This window comes from Mauremys mutica, chromosome 14 (assembly GCF_020497125.1).
Source record: "Mauremys mutica isolate MM-2020 ecotype Southern chromosome 14, ASM2049712v1, whole genome shotgun sequence".
Classification (NCBI taxonomy): Eukaryota; Metazoa; Chordata; order Testudines; family Geoemydidae; genus Mauremys; species Mauremys mutica.
In genome coordinates this window covers 35,935,877-35,956,787 of record NC_059085.1, presented here as the reverse complement: position 1 = coordinate 35,956,787, position 20,911 = coordinate 35,935,877, and the positions used below count along the sequence as shown (strand labels likewise).

The following is a 20,911-nucleotide window of genomic DNA, read 5'->3' as shown; positions in this document are numbered from 1 at the left end:
ATATTGAATCTTAATGAGCAAAACATTGGCTTGCCCTATTACACATTGAATGAAATATCTTCATCTCAGGTTGTTGCAAAGATTCAAATGTGATGTTTCATGGAATCTGTTGCTTTAGAATTTATTGAAACTACTAAATTCATTCATCTCCTTTCCTTTAATGTTTCTACTTGAATTTTTAAATAGCTTCAGAAATAAAAATGTTAAATTTAAAACTGCATAAACTTGAATTGGACTAGTAACATAGAAGGTATTGGGATCACAATTAAGACTGATAAGAACTTTAATCTACTCTGAAAGAACACTGAAGGGAAATGGTGAAATTGACTAAGCAATTAATCAAGTATAGAAAGCAAACTGCTAGATTTTTTTTTGTTCAGCTAGTTTTAGTTGTAATCCCTAGATGTTACTTATATTTCTAGTACGTGCAAAATATTTGGATAAATGTGATTTTCAATTTGATCATTTAATCAACAGAATTTTTTTAAATGGCTGTGATTTATAAATCACAACAAAATATCTTAAGTACAGACTTAGTTTTAAGTGTTTTTTACTAGCAGTGTGAGTATAATGCTATGTCAGAACATGATGTTCTGATGGACAAAAATTAATGTTTGCATCATGTCAGCACTTGTATTAAGATGTGAAGAGGCATAATAGGCACTCCCATTTAAGAACTGATAAATAGCCATTTGTATTTAAATGGTCAAGGGCCACTTCTGTAAAGTGATGTTGGTAGACCTGTAATTGAGAATGAAAGGTCTGAGCCTTTATATAACAATCCTATTGGGTCTTGAAGTCCTTCAGATATGAAGTATTAGTGGAATAGTTTTAATTCATGATACATTGTCAATAGATGAGTGTGGGTCTATTCCATTGACATTCTTTTGGCTTCATATGTCTTTAAGATGCTATAAATTATGTGAAATCATTACAATAGTACTGAAAGTTTAAAATATAGAAAGAACTTTTGGTTACTCTATTTCAGCTGTACATACCATATATAATTTGTGGTTACTTTAAAAACCCTGCTCATTTTATTTCATTCTCATGTTTCAAAATAGTAAGACTCTAGTTCACAATAAAGGCACCAGTACTTCAAACTTTTAGTTTATAAGTACATATTTTAATTAAAGCTAATAAAAAAGTGTGATCTCCTCCTGAAAATGAGTTTGAGCTAGGAAATCTGGTGAGATCTGGACTCATCCGTATGTGGATTTCCTCCTTTCTTGCTGTCAGAGGTTTAGTGAGGGGACAACAGCTACTCCAGGCAGGTTCTTTGGCCTTGTTTGCAGTAAACAATACATACTGTCCAATGCAAGCAATTTTGTTATAGTGTATTTTGGGATATAGCATATATAGGGATTTTTTCGGTAAGTTTGTACAACCATTCTCCTGTTTGGTGGTGTATCTTGGTTTACTTGTAAATCAATCACACAAAGATTAAGCAAAATGGACAGGAATATTTTACAGATTAATACACTGTACATAATTTGCACGTTTTAATTGCACCAAAATGAGGACAGATAAGATTGTCATATCTTTCCACTATGAAAATAAACTAAGGAATGGCCTCCTTTGTGATGACGCGGACGTCTGACTCAAGCGTTTTGGGCCAGATTCTGATAAAGTCCTTCTGATAATAGCCTTATTCATGGTGTTTTACTCCACAAATAGCTTCTTTGCGTTCAATGGGACTGCTCACATGATAAAGGTATTACTCACCATGAATAAGAGATCAGAATCTTGCCCTTTGGGAATAGGTTAACAGGCTGTAGAGTCTCTGTAAACAATGTTGTGGCAACTATACACTCTAAAACTACAAAAATTGGTAACTTTTCCTTTTTTGGATTATTGCTTCAATCTGCCTTTTAAAATAGAGATAATCTGAAATTTACTTGTGCTGAAAACTTTCTGTTGGTGCCCAAATGTGCACTGTGCTGTTTCATATGATGAGTGGGGATTGTGTAGTAAACTCTTTGACACTATCATAATTCTAACTCTGCCCTCATGGGAACATGAACAATTCCATGAGCAATATCATCCCAAACTACTTATTAAGTAATGTGACTCATGTCCTCCATAATTTAGCTCATTAAACACAAGAGATTAGTTTTCATTCATAATCTAGATAGTCAGCCAAATTTCTCTAGCAGCCCTTTAGAGGATAACTTCCAGTACTAAAGGGCACACTTCATTAATATCCATACAAGTTTTACCTTTATACTGTATGTAGGAACAGATAATTGCTGTTAAAGACAGCCATTTGCCCCAACTTCATTTCATTTGTGTCCCTGCTCATCAATTTAAAGCCCTAGTCCATTGGAATCTGTTACTCAAGTTCTCACATAGTACTACTTGACCACAGTATGCTCTCTTTAAATCTTCTGTTCCTGTGCTCTCTCTAAACTCTTGAATTATCATGAGGGAGCCTTGCCTAGAATAGCTGCAAGTTCTTAAATTGGAATGGAATGTCCAGGGTATCTTCTCTGCATTTCCTCCAAATTCTGCAGCCTTATTTGTCTGTGCAGTTTAAATGATCTAGGGGTAGTCTGAGGTGTTGCATGGGCATACAGTTTTCCTCATCCAAGTTAATTTAAAAACAAGTAGGATTCTAACCAGGTTCCTAATAACTAAAACCAGGGTAGGGAGTTCCTCTCCATATCAATGTCAGCAATATCAAAGGAGGGTGCCAATAAAATGATAGCTGCTCACATTTAATAGGAAAGTAGAAGTAAAACCAAAACACATTTTTATTTAGACACTGCAGAATCCTAATGTCTGGATTTTGTAATCACCTAAATAAAATACTGTAAATAGCATGCAGGTGAAAGGGGTGAGGGAGAAGAAAATGAGTTTGGTTTGTTCTGCCTAGTGGTGTGTAAACTGATTTGGCTAATAAGCTTTGACCAGAGAATCCTGTTGTATTCCTTTCATTGTTGGAATTATTGTTAACCTGCTTTCCTCTTATAATTTTATGTTGTATAGGTTGGCACAGTATGCCTAATAAAACTGTCCATGAACTTTAGAAAGGACTTGATTTGAATATGCTCTTCTACTTGAACTCCTTGGCAACAGTGATTTGAATGGGTTCATTGCCTATTTAAGCTACTAAAGGACTAAGAGTAATGGTAATAAATTGATGCAAAGGATTATATTTTTTTCAGAATGTGTTCTTGGTTTGATTGAAAGACAATTTCTCCTTGGGTGAAGGAGGACTTAATTGGTTCATTCAGCTTTGTGCATAACTATGAAAAGAGAGGTGTTTGCACGTTCTAGAGTTTCCGCTATGAAGAGAAAATGTCTGTCACAGAGAGTTCAGTCATAAGGAAATGATGTTTTTTATCTAAACTTTAAAATAATTTATTGAAATATCTTACTTTGGAATGTCAGATTTCACTGACTTTACCCTCAGTGACTGAGTCACTGAAAACTCTGGCCAATACTTAACTAAAACGCCATGAGTGTAAGCTTCTATGTAGCTGAATTCAATACTCTTAAAAGTGATAACTTGAATTGGGCAGTGTGGGAAAACATCTCCACAGAACTCAGTTAAATGCATTTCATTGCTGACCTGAAACATGTCTACTGTACTAAGTTCATATTTATTGAATAGAAGCTGTCAAGCATGCTATTTGTACAGTGTTACCTTAGACACTTTTGAAAGGTAAACTATTGTTGTGCCAAGTGAGAGCTTTAAAAAGGCCTGTATTTCTTGCAGCTGTCAGCTATAGAACATATGGTTTTACAAGCACTTCACTATTAGGAGAGTGAGTGACACCCATCCTGGAAAAACTGAATTTCCATAAGTTGACCCATAAAAAAGCTGATGTTTTACTCTCTTTGCAGACTCCATGTTAACTAGATTTAAAGCAGTAACATTTCTTTTCAAGCTGGAATTTAATTTCACTGACACAATGTCCATTGCTGTGCTTTAGCTTCAAGGAGTTTAAATATAATAGCTCTCACTAAACTTGAAAACCACTGATATTATATAGATAGTGGATCCCAAAACATCTCAACAAAGTATACTTTAAAATGTAAGGAAAATCTCAGAATTCAAGAAGTTGTCATGAACGTAATCAGTCTCTAGTGCGAATACAAGACTCCATGGGATATGAAAGAAGATAATGTAAAGGTCTAGTTGAGAGCCATCTCAGCTTATCCTGACAATGCATTTCTTCTGAATGTTTCTTGAAATTTGATAAATAATTGTAAGAGAGACCAAGACGAAAGTCTCAAACAGGTGTAAGTCAAATTCCATGCCAAGCTATGACTAAAGAATATACCCTACTTTTCTATTGCACGTCTTCGTCAGCAATATCCATTAATTTGGTGATACATGCTTGGTCCGATAAGCTGTTTAACTCCATGCTATGAAGCCAGGATTTCAGATTTACCTCAATCATTCTCTGAATCTATAAAAACAAGTTGATTTCAAAATCTTTATACTTGCTGACTAAATCTGATGTCTTCCTAGTTACCTCATCTGTTCTCATCAATTTCATGTCGTCTGAGACCTTCTAAATTCTCCTCTAACTTTCCATAAAGGGTTGGCTCCAAGTGAAATAATATACTTTGAGGGGAGTTTCTTTACATTAACTTCAGGTCTGTCATCCTGTCACTCTTGCTATTTTTGTAGCTTTGCTTTGCTGTTCTGTGTCTCAGCTGGGCTTGCGGATGGTTTACTTATAAGTCTTAAGAGCAGGATTCATTACTGTTTGTCCAAATGAAGTCCCTGGCAGGATGCTGCACCAGAAAAGAAATAGCTCAAGTGCATACATACAGCAGGCATAGTCTCACTTTTGAGAGTTGAGGTGTTGCCTCTCTTGCACCCTTTGGGCAACTGTTTGATTTCTTTTTGCCTTTGCAGCAAGAAGCATGACACTTCCTTCTGATTATGCTGCAGATGGCTAACAAACTTGGCTTTAATTTGGTAGAATACATACACACTTACATCCAGCTCTTTCTTGCAGCTCTGATAGAACCGTTCCTTTTCTTTGAATTAACAGTTAGTCATTTATGACTACAGCCTTTTCATATTACAGTGAAGCTGAAATGTTACACATTTAGAAGTTAACAAGATATGTTCTATGATCAGTCTTATTTGACAAGTAAATTTGATTGCTTGTGGAAGAGAGGAGAAAGAATAATTCTGCTTTTTTAGCTTGCTCTCACTCCTATGTTTCCAGAGCATATAGTGAACTTATATTATAAAATAATACTGTGGGTGTACAATAGCATCTTTCAAACTGAAGTGAGGTGCACATTACCTGAAAAGGTTCACTTGTGAAACAAGAATAATTTAGGCAAGCAGTCTTAAAGAGAAACTGTGACATTTTATATGAAACATTTTTCTTATCCTAGCTTCATGTTACTCATTCCCCCCCTCTTTGTTTGCAATATCCAGAAGCAGACAGAGTATAATTTCCTATCAATGTCTTGCTCCCCATTAATATTTCATACTAGATCTATGGAAACATGTACTAGGGGAGATGAATCTGAAAGAGCATGAAGTTTGTTGAGGAGAGAACGTGTCCAGACATCTTGTGGCATGCCGTTTCTTCTTCACTGGTTTCACTTTTTTCTGGTCACTTTTTTTGTGTTCCCCATAGAGGACTGACAATAGTCATCCTCTAATCTTTTTTTGGCTTTATTTATTTTTCCCATTAAAATAATATATTTTTGCTGAGATGGCTTTCTTTCTTTCTTTCTTTCTTAGATTCTTTGGTTTATCCCTTTCTTTCTGAATATTTCCCCCCATGTTGCTCTGCCTTTATCTAGATAGGCACTAGATTCAGCTACTGCAGCCTTCACGTACTGCTGTCACTCTGTTCTGCCAGTGTTGCCAGCTTTGGGGGCTATTTTGTCCCCTTCTCTCACACAGCTGTCTCCATATTTTCTTGCAGCTCTTCTACACAAAGTTTTACTCCTGGTAGAATTCCGCACCGCTGCAGAATGCAGAATGTTGCAGAATTCCCTGTTTTCCCCGCAGAATTTCTGGCCGCCACTAGGGGCTGCTGGATTCTGCAGAACGCAGCTTGCAGTGAATGGAGCACCCAGCATGGTGGTGCTGGGGGCTGTACGCTCTTTGAGCTCTTTGATCCTCATTCTCCTGGGATGGGAGAGGGCCTGGGAGACCCAGCCAGCTCTGGCAAAGGGTGAGGAAGGGCAGGGCTGCAACATACCATGTCCCCTGGAGAGATGGTAAAGAAGTTGTGGGGAGTAAAGGCTCTGGGAGTGCTGGTGTCTGGGCTGGGGGCTGCCCCATAGGTGGTGGCTTCTGGGCTGGAGGGTGCCATGTGGCTCGGCTCCGGGGGAAGGGGCTGTGGGTGTCTGGGCCAGGGGGTGCCCTGCAGCTGGGCTCTAGGGGGATGGGAGTGCAGGTGTCTGGGCTCTGGGGGCCCCACACAGCCCTCTCCAGCACCCCACCACTAGAAATGACTTGTTGTAGGTGTTTCTTTAACTCTCTACTTCTGGGGAAATCTTTTTTGCTGTTGTCTGTATTGTTGACATACTTGCTGACAGGTATTTTGAAATAAATTACCAAAATAATTGAAACTGGAGTGATTATATTGTGTTATTTTGACAAATAAAATATGTAGAATTTTGCACAATTTTAATTTTGTTTGACTTGAATTCCCCCAGGAGTCACAAATAGAATGACCTTCCCAAGCCAGTCCATGAGGCCGTTACCCTTTTTCCACAAAATCCCTCCTGAAGACTCAATCCTTGTATGATGCCTACAAGAAATAAAATAAATCCCGTATCTTAGTTATATGTTTAAAAATCGCTTTGTTATTCCTTCATGCTATACACTAGCCTTCACTGAGTAAGCACATCATCTTATTGATGTTACCCCTGTTCTTTTTTCTCTGCCTTGTAACTCCCCTTGTTGCACTGGGTCTGAAATTAGTAAGCACCTCCGGACAGGGATCATGCAATCTTTATCTATGTTGTGAGGCACCTAGCACACACTTACATGCTTTAATTAAATAAGGCTGAGAATATATAGTGCTACTACTACATTCTGAGATTACCTTTAATACAGTAACTCCTCGCTTAACGTTGTAGTTATGTTCCTGAAATATGCTACTTTAAGCGAGATGATGTTAAGCAAATCCAGTTTTCCCCATACGAATTAATGTAAATATGGGGGATTAGGTTCCAGGGAATTTTTTTTCACCAGACAGAAGACATCATATATATATATACACTCACACAGTATAAGTTTTAAACAAACAATTTAATACTGTACCAGCAATGATGATTCTGAAGCTTGGTTGAGAGGGTGGAAGAGGGTGGGATATTTCCCAGGGAATGCCTTGCTGCTAAATGATGAACTAGCACTCGGCTGAGCCCTCGAGGGTTAACACATTGTTGTTAATGTAGCCTCATGCTCTACAAGGCAGCAGGAATGGAGGGAGGGGATACAGCATGGCAGAGAGAGGCAGAGATACACACTGTGTGTGTGAGAGAGAGAGGCGTGTATTGCCCCTTTAAGTACTTTGACCCCACTCTAAGTACACTGCCTTTTTAAGTAGATCATCAAGTTGAGACAGCAGCTGTTGCCAGCAAGCTCCCTCCATCCTGAGCCCTGTCGTGTCCCCCTCCTTTCCGCCCCCGGCTCTGTGGAGATGAGGTACAAGAGCCAGGTGGGGACACTCTGACATTAGCACCCTTCTTCTCCCCCCCCCGCCCCCTTCCCCTGCAGAACAAACAGGAGGCTCCTGGAAGCAGCTCCAAGGCAGAGGGCAGGAGCAGCACATGACAGTGGGGGGAGGGACACCTGAACTTCCTGGCAATTGATAGCCTGCTGGGCAGCTGCCGCACAGGGAACTTAGGGGAGCTGATGGGAGGCTGCCAGTCCACCCTGGTTCCAGGCCCCCACCAGCTAGCTGCAACAGGCTGCTCTTTCTGCAAGCAGGGGACAAAGCAGGTGGCTGCCAAACAACGTTATAAGGGAGCATTGCGCAACTTTAAACGATCGTGTTCTCTAATTGATCAGCAACGTAACAATGAAACAACGTTAACCGGGATGACTTTAAGTGAGGAGTTACTGTATTAATGTGTTTCAATCAAAAATATATACAGACGTACAAAAATATGAATCTGTGCTGAAGTTTTGTAATATTTTTTTACCATGTCAAAAAATCTATATTGGTTAATAGTTGAACCTCTGTCCCGATATAACGCTGTCCTCGGGAGCCAAAATTTTTTATTGTGTTCTAGGTGAAACCATGTTATATCGAACTTGCTTTGGTCTGCCGGAGTGCGCAGCCCCACCCCCACCCCCGGAGCACTGCTTTACCGTGTTATAGCCGAATTTGTGTTATATTGGGGTAGTGGTGTATTTGTTTTGTTTTTTTCAAAGCCTTCTTTTGTTTCATACTTAAAATGTACTAACTGCAAAATAATGCTTGGATTTCTAAATGGGCAGGTATGGTTGTACAGAAGTTGTAAAACATTTGGGCGGAAACTTTGAAAATCAGTGTGTCTGCATGGGAATATTTCTGTGCTACTTCATTAGAAATAATTTAGCTCTTTCTCATACTGGAAAAAATGGTTGCTAACACTAAAAGACTTTAGCAAGAGGAGTGTAATATTTACTTTTAAAAAATGAATTTTGAATTCTTCTAATTCAGGAAGACTAAAGCTTCTGGAAGATAATCAGTGTCCATGTATGTACATATATACAGTAAGCACATTTGCACTTGGATGATGCACTGTATCTAAATATACATGTAAATCTATAACATTTTTGTACTTGTAAAATATTGTATATTTTGATATACTGTAAACAACTATCTAGTGCTATAACAAATTTACATCCCTGTGAAGGCTTAATTTATGTGCTAAATATTGGCCCTTTTATACTGTGTGATGAGTTGTTTGCTGTTGTGGTATTTTATAATGGTGAGGTAAGCTGTAATGTCCAGTTCTAAACATAAAGGGGCTGAGTTAAGGGTAACAATTGCAGTCATGACCTATGAATTTTCTTACCATTTGTGTGTGGAAGTGTTCACTTGTGATAGTCAGACCTCATTCATATTTTACTTAATCTGCAGGACGGAGTCAGGGAGGGTTGGCTATTGGTATGTTCACGTGATTCACAATAAAGATAACTCATTTTGCTAAAGGGATTATGTTATGGCTATATGGGGTGGGGGGTATTGTAGCATAACACACTTATTTTCAAATTTCTTCCCTCCTCCTAAATAGGGCTCTTGGAAAGCCTACCATTCCAAATTTATTGAATTAATTCTGTCTGTCAACTAAATTTCTTAGTTAGAAACCCCATGAACCAAATGTTTATATGTAAGGAAGAGACTTTAGGTGACGGTGTGAGTAAACTACAGCATCTTAAATGCTCTGCAGAATATTCATGTTGAGTGGATAGCTTGCAGCATTGCACCTTGGGAAGAATGGAGTAAGGCTAACATGAGAGCTCACACAAAAATTGAAGTGCAGATATAGGGTATATTCTGTTAAGAATTAAACAAAGTCTGTACTAGTTAAAATGAAAATGTTCTTTTAAAGCAGGATTTGCTTGTAGTAGAGTACAAATTGGGGAGAGTGAGGGCTTATCACATGCAATTGCTGTGTGTGGTGCCATCTGATGTCCTCCTATTAAGTACAGAGAGGTATAAACTAATTAATTATAGCACTGCTACAGTGAAGTGTCTGTCAGCATCTTCATTAACCCCTTCCTATTCCCAGGAGTCTGTAACTCTGAAATTTGTAACTCTGGCTGAAATTTCACACACACATTAATGGTATCCCACCCCACATATGTGTAAATCATATGTTTGCTTATAAGTCACAGGAATGCAAATAAAAGTATTTACTACAATTTAAACGAGAAGTAAGTGTCTGGTTTCTATTGTAAATAGCTTAGAGTTCAACAGTCAACACTTTTTCTTCATAGAAGCTGATTTTTGTAAAACTAATTACTAGCCTGATTTATTGAAAACAACATTTAACATGGTCTCTGTATACCACACATACAGGCTAATATATGCATACTTCAGTAGAGATGTATTGCTCTTCATTAAAATACTGTGGACTTCACCATACTTTTTCAGTTTCTGTGCTCCTTATGGCACCTCCATATTGAATGGCGTGGATAAGCAAGTTGTGGTATAAAGGGATTTACACTAAAGGCCAGTCTTTTTTAGAGCCATCTCTGTGTACCAAACCCTCTTTGTACTGTTTTTTGTTTCACATTCTATTTTGCTACGGATGTGTTCTGCACAAGGTGGACTAAGCAGACTCAGTCTAGCCTATAGTTGCAAGTATTATTGAATCTGAGTTTTTGTAGGTTTTTGAGTAATTTGGGTGTCTTAGGGCATGGCTACACTTGCAGATGTAGAACGCTGTGAGTTAAACCCGCCTTCGTAGAGCGCAGTAGGGAAAGCGCTGCAGTCTGCCCACACTGACAGCTTCAAGCGCACTGGTGTGGCCACATTTGTGGCACTTGCAGAAGCATTGGGAGCGGTGCATTATGGGAAGCTATCCCAGCATGAAAGTGACTGCAATGTACTTTTCGGGTGGGGTGGAGTGTGACAGGGAGTATGTTGTGTGTATGTGGCGGGAGAGAGAGTGGGTTTTTGGGGTGCTGAGAGTGTGTCAGCATGCTGTCTTGTAAGTTCAGACCCCCCCCCCCACACACACACTCAAAACAAACAGTAAATGTTTGCTTTTTCTCCGAGCTGATAAGCAGCTGACTTCTCCTAAATGGAGCTTTGAAAGGGCATTTCCTCATTCCTGCAGCCGATTTCACAACAATGACAAGAGTGGCCACTTGACTTAAGGGGATTATGGAGGCTGATCACAGCTCAGTAATGCAACACCTCATTCACACTGCCCCCACGGCGCTCCAGTGGGAGCGCCACAAACGTTATTCTGCTCGCCAAGATGGAGTACCAGCAGCGCTGTAGCTGCGGAGTCAGAGCGCTCTACGTGCCTTGCCAGTGTGGACGGGAAGTGAGCTAGGGCGCCCGGGGCTGCTTTATTGCGCTGTAACTTGCAAGTGTAGCCAAGACCTTATATAGCATTCTACTGCCAAACCACTTGGTACTGTCATCTTGATTATCATTCTGTGAAAATGGTACTTTTAGGGGGTGCAGGCATATTTTTGGACAATGCACTTTGGCTGATGTGACATTGCTTCAAAAAGTTTTTACTTTAGATGCTATACTTTCATGGCAGACACTTGACTTATTTGGGGAAGATAGCTATAGAGAATCAATCAGAACAATGGCCATAGTTTCCCCATCAGTATCTTAAAAATGGGATAAGATTTAAATATATATGAAGCCCCAGAAATTGCCATGATTTGACTCTTAACCAGAGTGAATGCAGTCTCAAGTCATGGGCTTGGTGAAATGGGAAATTAGGGCTGATCTGAACGGTAGGTTGGAGGGGCTTACCTTCTCTTCTATTTTGGGCTATGTCCACTTCTGTAGTACCAGTCTCCCTCTGTATAGCAGCTTCAGATATTTTGGACAAGCAGCACACTCTTATGTGGCTGGGATGGTATGCAGTTTAATGTGAAACTGTAGTTCTGGATTTACCTCTTAGAGCTGTGAAGGAAAAGCAGTGTACACTGTGCCTTATCCTGGGGATTGAGCACATCCCCTCCACAATGGTTGCAAAGCTCTCTAGTCGGAAGAATCTGTTCCAGAGACTTTTACACACATGAGCAGTTCCACTGAAACTAGCTATACTGTTTGGTGAGTAAAGGTTACAGAATTGGCCTTAAAGTTAATAAGTACATGCTTTAAATATGTTGTCAATAAGCCACGCGTCTGACTTCAGTTTGTATATCTTATTTAAGAGTCTGATCCTGCAATCTGTTGAGTGCCTCCTAACACATGTTGAACAATTCCCAGTAAAGTAAACAGAAGGGTAAGCACCATCAAAGTTTGGGCCGTAACTGAGTAACAACGCTTCCATAGAAGTAGCTCTGATTTTTAGATAGAATAAATTCTCTTGAAACTCAGCACACTTCTACAAGAGAGGAAGTGAAAGGAAGAATAGAACACAATATATGCTACAAATAAATTTCTAAGATGCTGTAATACTTTTCAAGCAGAAACTTTGAATTACCGGTACATAACGTGGCAAATTGTGTTTTCTCTCCCATAACTATTTAGCACACCTTTTTGAGATTTTTTGGCCACTGCAATGACCTTGACCGTGAGATGCGGAAATGCTTAAAGAAGGAGGTAAGGTTCTAACTTCAAATGTAACTGAAACACTTAAAGTGGATAGCAACAATGCAGTTGTGTCTTTTATCTAGTATTTGTTGTGAGAAAGGTCTGTGCATGGAAAATTGTATGTGCAAAATGAGAGACCAGGTTATGACCCATCTTTGCAAGGATACAGAATCAAAGCCCTCTGTCAGCAGTCTTATTTCTGTAATCAGTAGTAGGCTTCAATCCTGAAAATGGATCCCTGTGGACAGACCTCTGAGCTCGCGCAGAACACTGCTAACGCCAACAGAGTGCCATAAGGGCATAGATGTCCTCCTTTGTGGATCCAGTTGCAGGATAGTGGCCTAACTTTTTGATACTTTTTCAGTTAAATGTAGACTCTGATATTGTATAAAGCACTAGTTAAATAACCATTGAGTAAAGTTTAGAATATTACTCATTCTTCCATAAAATTGAATCAGTAATTATCTGTTTTCTATCTTGCTACCCTTACTTTGGGTTAGCAGCACTGTTAAATAGCTCAGAAGTACATTATGTACTTTTTGATTCACAAATAATTATAGTATTTTTTCCATTCTGTATATCACCCAGAAAGGTCTCTTTCATTAACACTCTTGTTTGGCAATTACACTGTTAGTTGCTTGCTTTGTAAGTGTTTTTAAGCTTGACAATATATTGGTCCCTCTTCAGCAGAAATGTTAATTCAGCTCTAGTGCACATGAAAACAGAACTCATTGTGACATCATGTTCAAAAGAAATAGTGCCTCTTCCACTCCAGTGGTGTTTATTTTTTTTATACCAAAGGCAGGAGCCTTTTCTAGAGATCCAAAAGTAGGCAGATATGTAATCCACCCCCCATGCATCTCTAACAAAATAAAATGCTTCCAAACAGAAACTGATTAACATTTCACAGATTGTTCCTGCTTAAAAAAATAAAGCAAATTTCCTTGGTATTTGCTTTTCATAGGATACCTATGTGTGCATTATACAACATGAAACAGAATGACCAAGTTCTGTCTGTCGAGCACTACTTGAGTTATTGGCTTCAGTGAACTATTCAGTGAGTCGCAGAATTGGGCCTTAAGTGATTCCTATAGATATAACATTCCTGCTCAGGACTCTGCTCATTACAATACTGTACTGCAGATAAAAGAAAAATGAAAAAGTTTAGTTAATAATCATAGTGGAGCACCAACTCTCCTGTAGCTAGGGTTAAGAAGCCCTTTGTGTTTCAAGGATGAGTCTAAGTGCTCCAAAATCTGCATGGTTACTCGGCTAGCTTTGAAACTTGGCATACCTCATGGAGATGCAGGGTAGGCTTATGATCCAAATTTGGGGTCATTTTTTTGTTTAGATGAATTTAGTCTTTGTCTGGTTCCCTTGCATCTGCTTATAACATTCATTATTGAAAGCTACTTGACTTACTTTCTATTAACATTTGTTGTTATAAGTTATTGTAACATTTACAGTTTACAGTTGAGGTTAGAATTAGGGTAAATTTGTAGGCCCAGTTATGACAACAGGCAGGGGCGGCTCTAGCCATTTCGCCGCCCCAAGCACGGCGGCATGCCACGGGGGGCGCTCTGCCGGTCGCCAGTCCCGCGGCTCCGGTAGACCTCCCACAGACGTGCCTGCGGATGGTCCCGCGGCTCCGGTGGAGCATCCGCAGGCACGTTTGCGGGAGGTCCACCGGAGCCACCTGTCGCCCTCCTGGCGACTGGCAGAGCGCCCCTGCAGCATGCCCCCACAAGCACGCGCTTGGCATGCTGGGGCCTGGAGCCGCCCCGACAACAGGATCCACTCTGATCTTTACACTTGTAATATCATGCCTGGATGAGAGAACTGGTATATTCAGAATTTGTGAGTGTCAAATGATAGAATGCAGAATTGTGCATATGTAGAATTATATGTGCTAAGTTAGTGGCCATGTTCTGAAAATGTGGCTTTGAAAAGCCAAATACTGAACAGCCAGAATAGCTTGCCCTGCATTATCAATCTGTGAGAATGCCACTTCATCTGCTTGAACTCTAATGGCATGCCTTAAAAAACCTTCTCAAACTATAATACAAACTCAGCAAAATAAAAGTATGAAAAAATAAGAATAGATATTGTCATGGTGCCTAGAGTGGGTCACAGCTAAGAATGCCAAATTCAGGACAAGCTGTCAGAAAACAGGACAGACACACCCAAACTGGTGGTATATTCTACAGTTAGGTTTTACCAAGCCAGTAACAAAAGTGCACCCCTGGATCACTATATTAGTTTTACCAAGGAGTCACATACAGCCTCCTTAGCATTTCAGTCCCTTATAATCACCCAGACAACCTGGATTGTATGATGTAAGGTTATTAAATGCAAAAAACACCACACATTAGGTTCTTCTAGTCGTAAAGGACCAGTCACTCACCCCAAGTTTCACCAAAAACAGCTGTTAGCCACTCCTTAGTAAACTAACCAAAGATTAATTGACTAAGAAAAGAAATGAGTTATTAAAGAGATTAAAACATAGATTCAGAGTCTGTTAGAATCCTTTTCATAAATCCTGAGGGCTTCCCAGAAATCAATTCTAGGAATCCATATGCTTAGAACTCTCCCTGCCAGAGTTCAAGCAGTCCAGAAATGAATCAGAGATAGCAGGATTGTTCCCATGGTCCAGTATTTTTAGTTGAAAGTAACTCAATGAGGGTTACTATCACAGCATGGGTTTTTCCTGACAAAGAATAGGTAATGCAGAAAGTTTGTGAGTCTCCATTGTTAAACCAACAACCTTTGCTTTGAAGTTAACTACCGACTTCTCATGCATACACAAATAGTTCAGTTACACTGATTTACATTAGGCAATTGCTGGCCATTCATCAAAACGTGGACAGATAAGTGAGGACAATACAGGAAATATTGATTCGTTCCATGCAGTGTATACACATCTTTGACCTTAAGGCTAATTGAGTATAGGATATAGACAGATGTAAACATACAAACAATATTTTCCTTGATTTCTTATCAACATCAGTAAAGGCATATCAAGAGGCATTGCAATGTAAAGGTTAGACACAGGTGAACTGAGATATATAATTTACCAATCTTCCAGTACAATTCTAATTTTTTTCCATTGAAAGAAAAACGGCTGTGAAGTATCTGCTCCCTTAAATTATGGCTACAGTGATATAATAGTGTAACTGCAACTTCCTGAAAGGGTCAAAAGCTTGTTGGTGTAATTAGTTAGCAATTTCAAAATATCTTATTTGAAATTACTGTAATGAATATACATGGGTGGAAAAAACAGAAAAAAGCCCATCTGTGAATTAGTATGTACTTTAGAACCAGCAGAATCTAAGTACCACACCAGAAAATACTACTTTTTTTTCTTGTGTCTTATCAACATGAATGATAAGCATATAGTATCAGGAACAATGTACTTTAAAAACAAAGCTTCTCTTCTTAAGCAAAAATACAAATAGCATACAATGATGGGAAGCTAAATATAAACCATATGCTATAAAGAAATATGTACTTGAGGTGGGGGAATACTATTTGCCATAGTTTACTTCAGGGTTGGAGTTTTGTTGATTTCAAATGAGGTCCGGGTCCATGATTTCTTAGGTGGTAGCCAGGTGTAAACGTGAGCAATGTTCTGTCATAAAGTAGGCCCAGTTTTCTATTTTCAAAATCTTTGAAATTTACTCAAACGGTGTTGGCTTTTTAAAATGTAACTCTTCTAGTACTAGTCTTTGTTCATTTAGGAAGCTGTGTTAGTCCCTTGATGTTTGTGAGTGGAAATATACATCTTACACAAGGAGAAATCATGTACAAAGTGGTTTGAAACTGTTCAAATATCACTTGCATGTAATATTATCTCAGTCAGTGTGACGTTTTGCGTGGTTATAAATGCACTTCACTTCAATCAAAATCTTATTTTGGGGCAAACCAAAATGCTTTTGTTGTTAAGACCTATTGCCGCACTACTAGTTGTGGAGGCAAATTCTGGGAGGATCCTTCTTTCTAAGGACAGCATCCAAAGAAAATTTGGATATTTTTTATTGGCCCTTGACACCCAGTGTGTGTTTATATTGGAAGATGCGATAAATCGATCCCTGAACACGCTCCCGTCAACTCCGGAACTCCACCAGGGCGAGAGGTGGAAGCGGAGTTGACGGGGGAGCCGCGGCCGTCGATCCCGTGCCATGAGGACAGGAGGTAAGTCGAAATAAGATACGTCGACTTCAGCTATGCTATTCCCATAGCTGAAGTTGCATATCTTACATCGACGCCCCCTCACAACCCCCCCCCCCCAGTGTAGACCAGGTTGTAGGTCATCTTAAATACACTGCTCGGGAAGGTGTGAATTTTTCACAGCCATGACCAATGTTGCTAGAACGACCTAATTGTCTAGTGTAGACCAGAACTGAGTTTAAGAAATATAAAAAAATATTTGCCTCTAAGCACTTTCTAATTAGGTATTGGTAGTCTGTGGATCTGCTTTTAAAATGTATATCAGTAAACTGGCAATACTTAGACTTACAGCTGTATGGAAGCTATTGTAGCAGTAAACAGTTTGTTGCTCTTTGAAAGTTAGAAAAACATTGCAGATGCAGGCAATTGCTTAAAACAGACTGCATTTTTCTAAATTTAACACGAAAATAAAAATAGTTTGGGCCCAATTGTAGAAAACAGTGATGGAAAAGACCTAACTCAAGTTGTCCAGACTCCTGTTAATGCTAAAGATTATCCCCAAAAGTATACTTGTAAGTACATTGTCTAGTCTAGTATGAAATTCCTCAAGTGAAAGGATTTTCATCACTTCTTTGGCAGACTATTGCACAGTTGAGTCTTTCTCTATTGAGACCTTTGAGGACTTATTAGGAAAGTGAGGGCTGAATAAGGGAAAGTTTCCTTTGTTCACTTTCTTTCCACTATGCTCCTTTAGTCATCCTAATCGATTTCCCCCTTTTTGGTCTTCATACTTTTCAGATATTCAGAGAACTATCACTTTTACTTGGTTTTGTAATTGTGCTAAATCATGCTGTTTTGATTTATGAAGAAATTATATCTAATGCCTTGACACTCCTGTCCCAACCCCGCAGTCTTTTGATTTTGTTGTTGTTCTTCTTTCCTGAAATGTATCAAGTCTTTGTGCACTGGGGTACCCAGAAATGTACACAGCGTTCTAGGTGTGGTCTTATTTGTGCCATATCATCAGACATGTCTGGAATTTATTTAAATATGAATGAATGTCCTGGAATAAAATGAACTTGAGAATTGAATTGTGTAGGCTACAATTTCCTACATGAGCTTACTGAGCTCTTGCCAGTTCTGATGTTAGTCACCAAGACTGTCTGTTGTGGTCATCCAAGACACTGAAGATGGCCAAATCTCTTGTGCATTTGTTCCAGACTGCATGAACTTCCAATTTGTTTCTGGCTCAGCTGAGATCAACAGTAACACTTGAGAGATGAATTTTTGGAATGGGACATTGTCAGGCATCCGGTCATGATCATTGGATCCTTTAAGCTGAAAACAAGGCTTTAGATGTCATTGCAGGGAGGTTCTGTTAATATGGCGTGTCCTAGCAGGCTGGCTTCTCTTAACGTCCAGAATGCTGTGAGAGAATGTGTTGCTCAGCCATTGGGCTGCTAAAGGAATATTATAACTAGGCTAGGCAGAATTAGATTGTTTTTTATAATTTTGGCAGATAATAGCGATGTTTGTTTTTAAGCATTTTTTTCTATTCGACTTAAATTTTCACAGTTGCAGGAAATTGAGGGTAGGATCAGACAGTAATTATTTAATGACAATATTCTTTGAGATTAAACAAGTTAAAGCTTTATAACAGAACACAAATTGTCATCATCACATGTCCAGATATACAAAGTAAATATTTTAAAATCAAACTAAGTGCTCCAACAGTATTTTTGTTACCTTGCCTATCTGAAAATTTCAGTCATCAATGAAAATAATTTTTTCGTCAACCCATGTGTGTGGTGAAATCGATGTTTCCCGACAGTTACCAATAAAATCTAATCCTTCAAAGCCTAATTTATAACCATCATCTGCCTGACAAAATATACCAGCAGGAACATAAAGCTGTCTTATCTTTTTGGCTTAGAAATGCATATGTGTGGATCACAGATACTTAAGTTACAAGGAGGACAACTTCATGTCCAGGATGGCTCCTCTACTTTCTGCATCTACATCTTATCATTAGGGAGGAATTGTCTGGAGCAGTGCCTTGGCATGGTGCTTACATTCTGCACAAGTGCACCTCTTTAAGTATCTTCGTGATCCAAAGATAGCTATATTTCTCATCCGTGAGATGGCTTGGTAGATAAGTTTCCTCCATAAGCATGTATGCTGTACTCTTACTAGAATTGTTATTCAGTTTTTGTACTCATTTCAGACTGAGAAAAATGCTCTTTATTATGAAACAGACCCTTTGTTAATTTTAAAGTAAACTGAGTCAATACAAACATGAAATAATGAAAATAACATTGTCAGTGCAAGCATAATTTGTAGGGCTTTCAATTAATCGCAATTAACTCACGCAATTAACTAAAAAAAATTGATCGCAATTAAAAATAATCACAATCACAGTTTTAACCGCACTATTAAACAGTAGAATACCAATTGAAATGTATTAAATATTTTGGATGTTTTCTACATTTTCATATATATTGTATTCTGTGTTGCAATTGAAATCAAAGTATATTTTTATTACAAATATTTGCACTGTAAAAATGATAAACAAAAGAAATAGTATTTTTCAATTCAACTTATACAAGTACTGTAGTGCAATCTTTGTTGTGAAAGTGCAGCTTGCAGATGTAGATTTTTTTGTTCCATAACTGCACTAAAAGAACAAAACGACGTAAAACTTCAGCGCCTACAAGTCCACTGTCCTACTTCTTGTTAAGCCAATCGCTAAGACAAACAAGTTTGTTTACACTTACTGGAGATAATGCTGCCCTCTTCTTATTTACGTCACCAGAAAGTGAGAACAGGCATTTTTATATGGCAGTTTTGTAGCTGGCATTGCAAGGTATTTATGTACTAGATATGCTAAACATTCGTATGCCCCTTCATGCTTCAGCCACCATTCCAGAGGACATGCTTCCATGTTGATGACTTTGTTTAAAAAAAAAAAAAAGCATTAATTAAATTTGTGACTGAATTCCTTGGAGGAGAATAATATGTCCCCTGTTCTGTTTTACCCGCATTCTGTCATATATTTAATGTTTTGCAGTCTCAGATAGTGACCCAGCACATGTTGTTCATTTTAAGAACATTCCCTGCTGATTTGAAAAATGGAAAGAAGGTACCAATGTGAGATTTCTAAAGATAGCTACAGCACTCAACTCAAGGTTTAAGAATCTGAAGTGCCTTCCAAAATCTGAGAGGGACGAGATGTGGAGCATGCTTTCAGAAGTTTTAAAAAAGCAACACTCACATGCAGAAACTACAGAACCTGAACCACCAAAAAAGAAAATCAACCTTCAGCTGGTGACATCTGACTCAGATAATGAAATGAATGTGCATCAGTCTGCACTGCTTTGGATGGTTATTGATCAGAACCTGTCATCAGCATGGACGCATGTCCCCCCTGGAATGGTGCTTGAAGCGTGATGGGACATATGACTCTCTCTACTGCATCTGGCATGTAAATATCTTGCAACGCTGGCTACAACAGTGCCATGCGAAAGTCTGTTCTCACTTGCAGGTGACGTTGTAAACAAAAAGCGGACAACATTATCTGCTGCAACTTGTTTGAGCAATTGGCTGAACAAGAAGTTGGTCTAAGTGGACTTGCAGGCTCTAAAATTTCACATTGTTTTATTTTTTAATGCAGTTTTTTGTACATAATTCTACATTTGTTCAACTTTCATGATAAAGAGATTGCACTACAGTACTTGTATTAGATGAATTGAAAAATACTATTTCTTTTTTTTACAGTGCAAATACTTGCAATCAAAAATAAATATAAAGCGAGCACTTTACACTTTGTATTGTGTTGTAATTGAAATAAATATATTTGAAAATGTAGAAAACACCCAAAAATATTTAAATAAATGGTATTCTATTATTGTTTAACAGTGCGATTAATCGCTCAATTAATTTTTCTAATCGCTTGACAAACTTAATAATTTGTCAAGCAAAAACACTTGTTTTCTTCCCAAGTGATAAACCTGTGCTGCATTTTAAATTTAGTGACATAATTGATCTATTATTCATTTATTTCCTTGTCTTCCAGTACCAAGAAAATCGAGCCAAGAGCCGGGCACATGCTGAAGAGATGCGTCAGAGGCTCATTAATGCTTCAAAACACTCTGAGAGCTGAGCTATGTTGCAGCTGGACAGCTATACATCATATGGACATTTGGCTGAAAGCTGAAGGAACATCTCTTGTTTTGTCTTCTATGCACTTGGATATAAAATGCTATTTACTCAACTGCTAATGTTTGTAATAAAAATTTCTGAAGTTTACACTTATTGCTGACAAGATACTTTAATTGTTTGGCGAGAGATTTAGTCAGGGTTTCTCAAACAGGGGTCACTGCTTCTGTAGGGAAAGCACTCTAAGTGTGCCTGAAATCCAACCAATGTCCTCTTTCTCCAGGCAATCGTGGTAACAGTGCACACAGACGTGGTGCACAGTTGGACATGAATTTTTAGGCCTATTGATTTTGAGCTAGACTTCATGA

The 20,911-nt window shown here is 38.6% G+C and overlaps 1 protein-coding gene across 4 annotated transcripts in view; it reads left to right on the top strand.

Annotated features, from left to right (window-relative positions):
* The window catches only part of CMC2 (C-X9-C motif containing 2), a 40,863-nt gene extending 20,170 nt beyond the window's left edge, over positions 1-20,693 (top strand). For all 4 annotated transcript variants that reach the window (XM_044987304.1, XM_044987305.1, XM_044987308.1 and 1 more), the window contains 2 exons: positions 12,159-12,230; positions 20,461-20,693. In XM_044987304.1, the coding sequence (XP_044843239.1) occupies positions 12,159-12,230; positions 20,461-20,547 (159 nt within the window). In that variant the 3' untranslated portion in view covers positions 20,548-20,693. The remainder of the gene's footprint in view (positions 1-12,158; positions 12,231-20,460) is intronic.
* Positions 20,694-20,911: the final 218 nt, after the last annotated feature.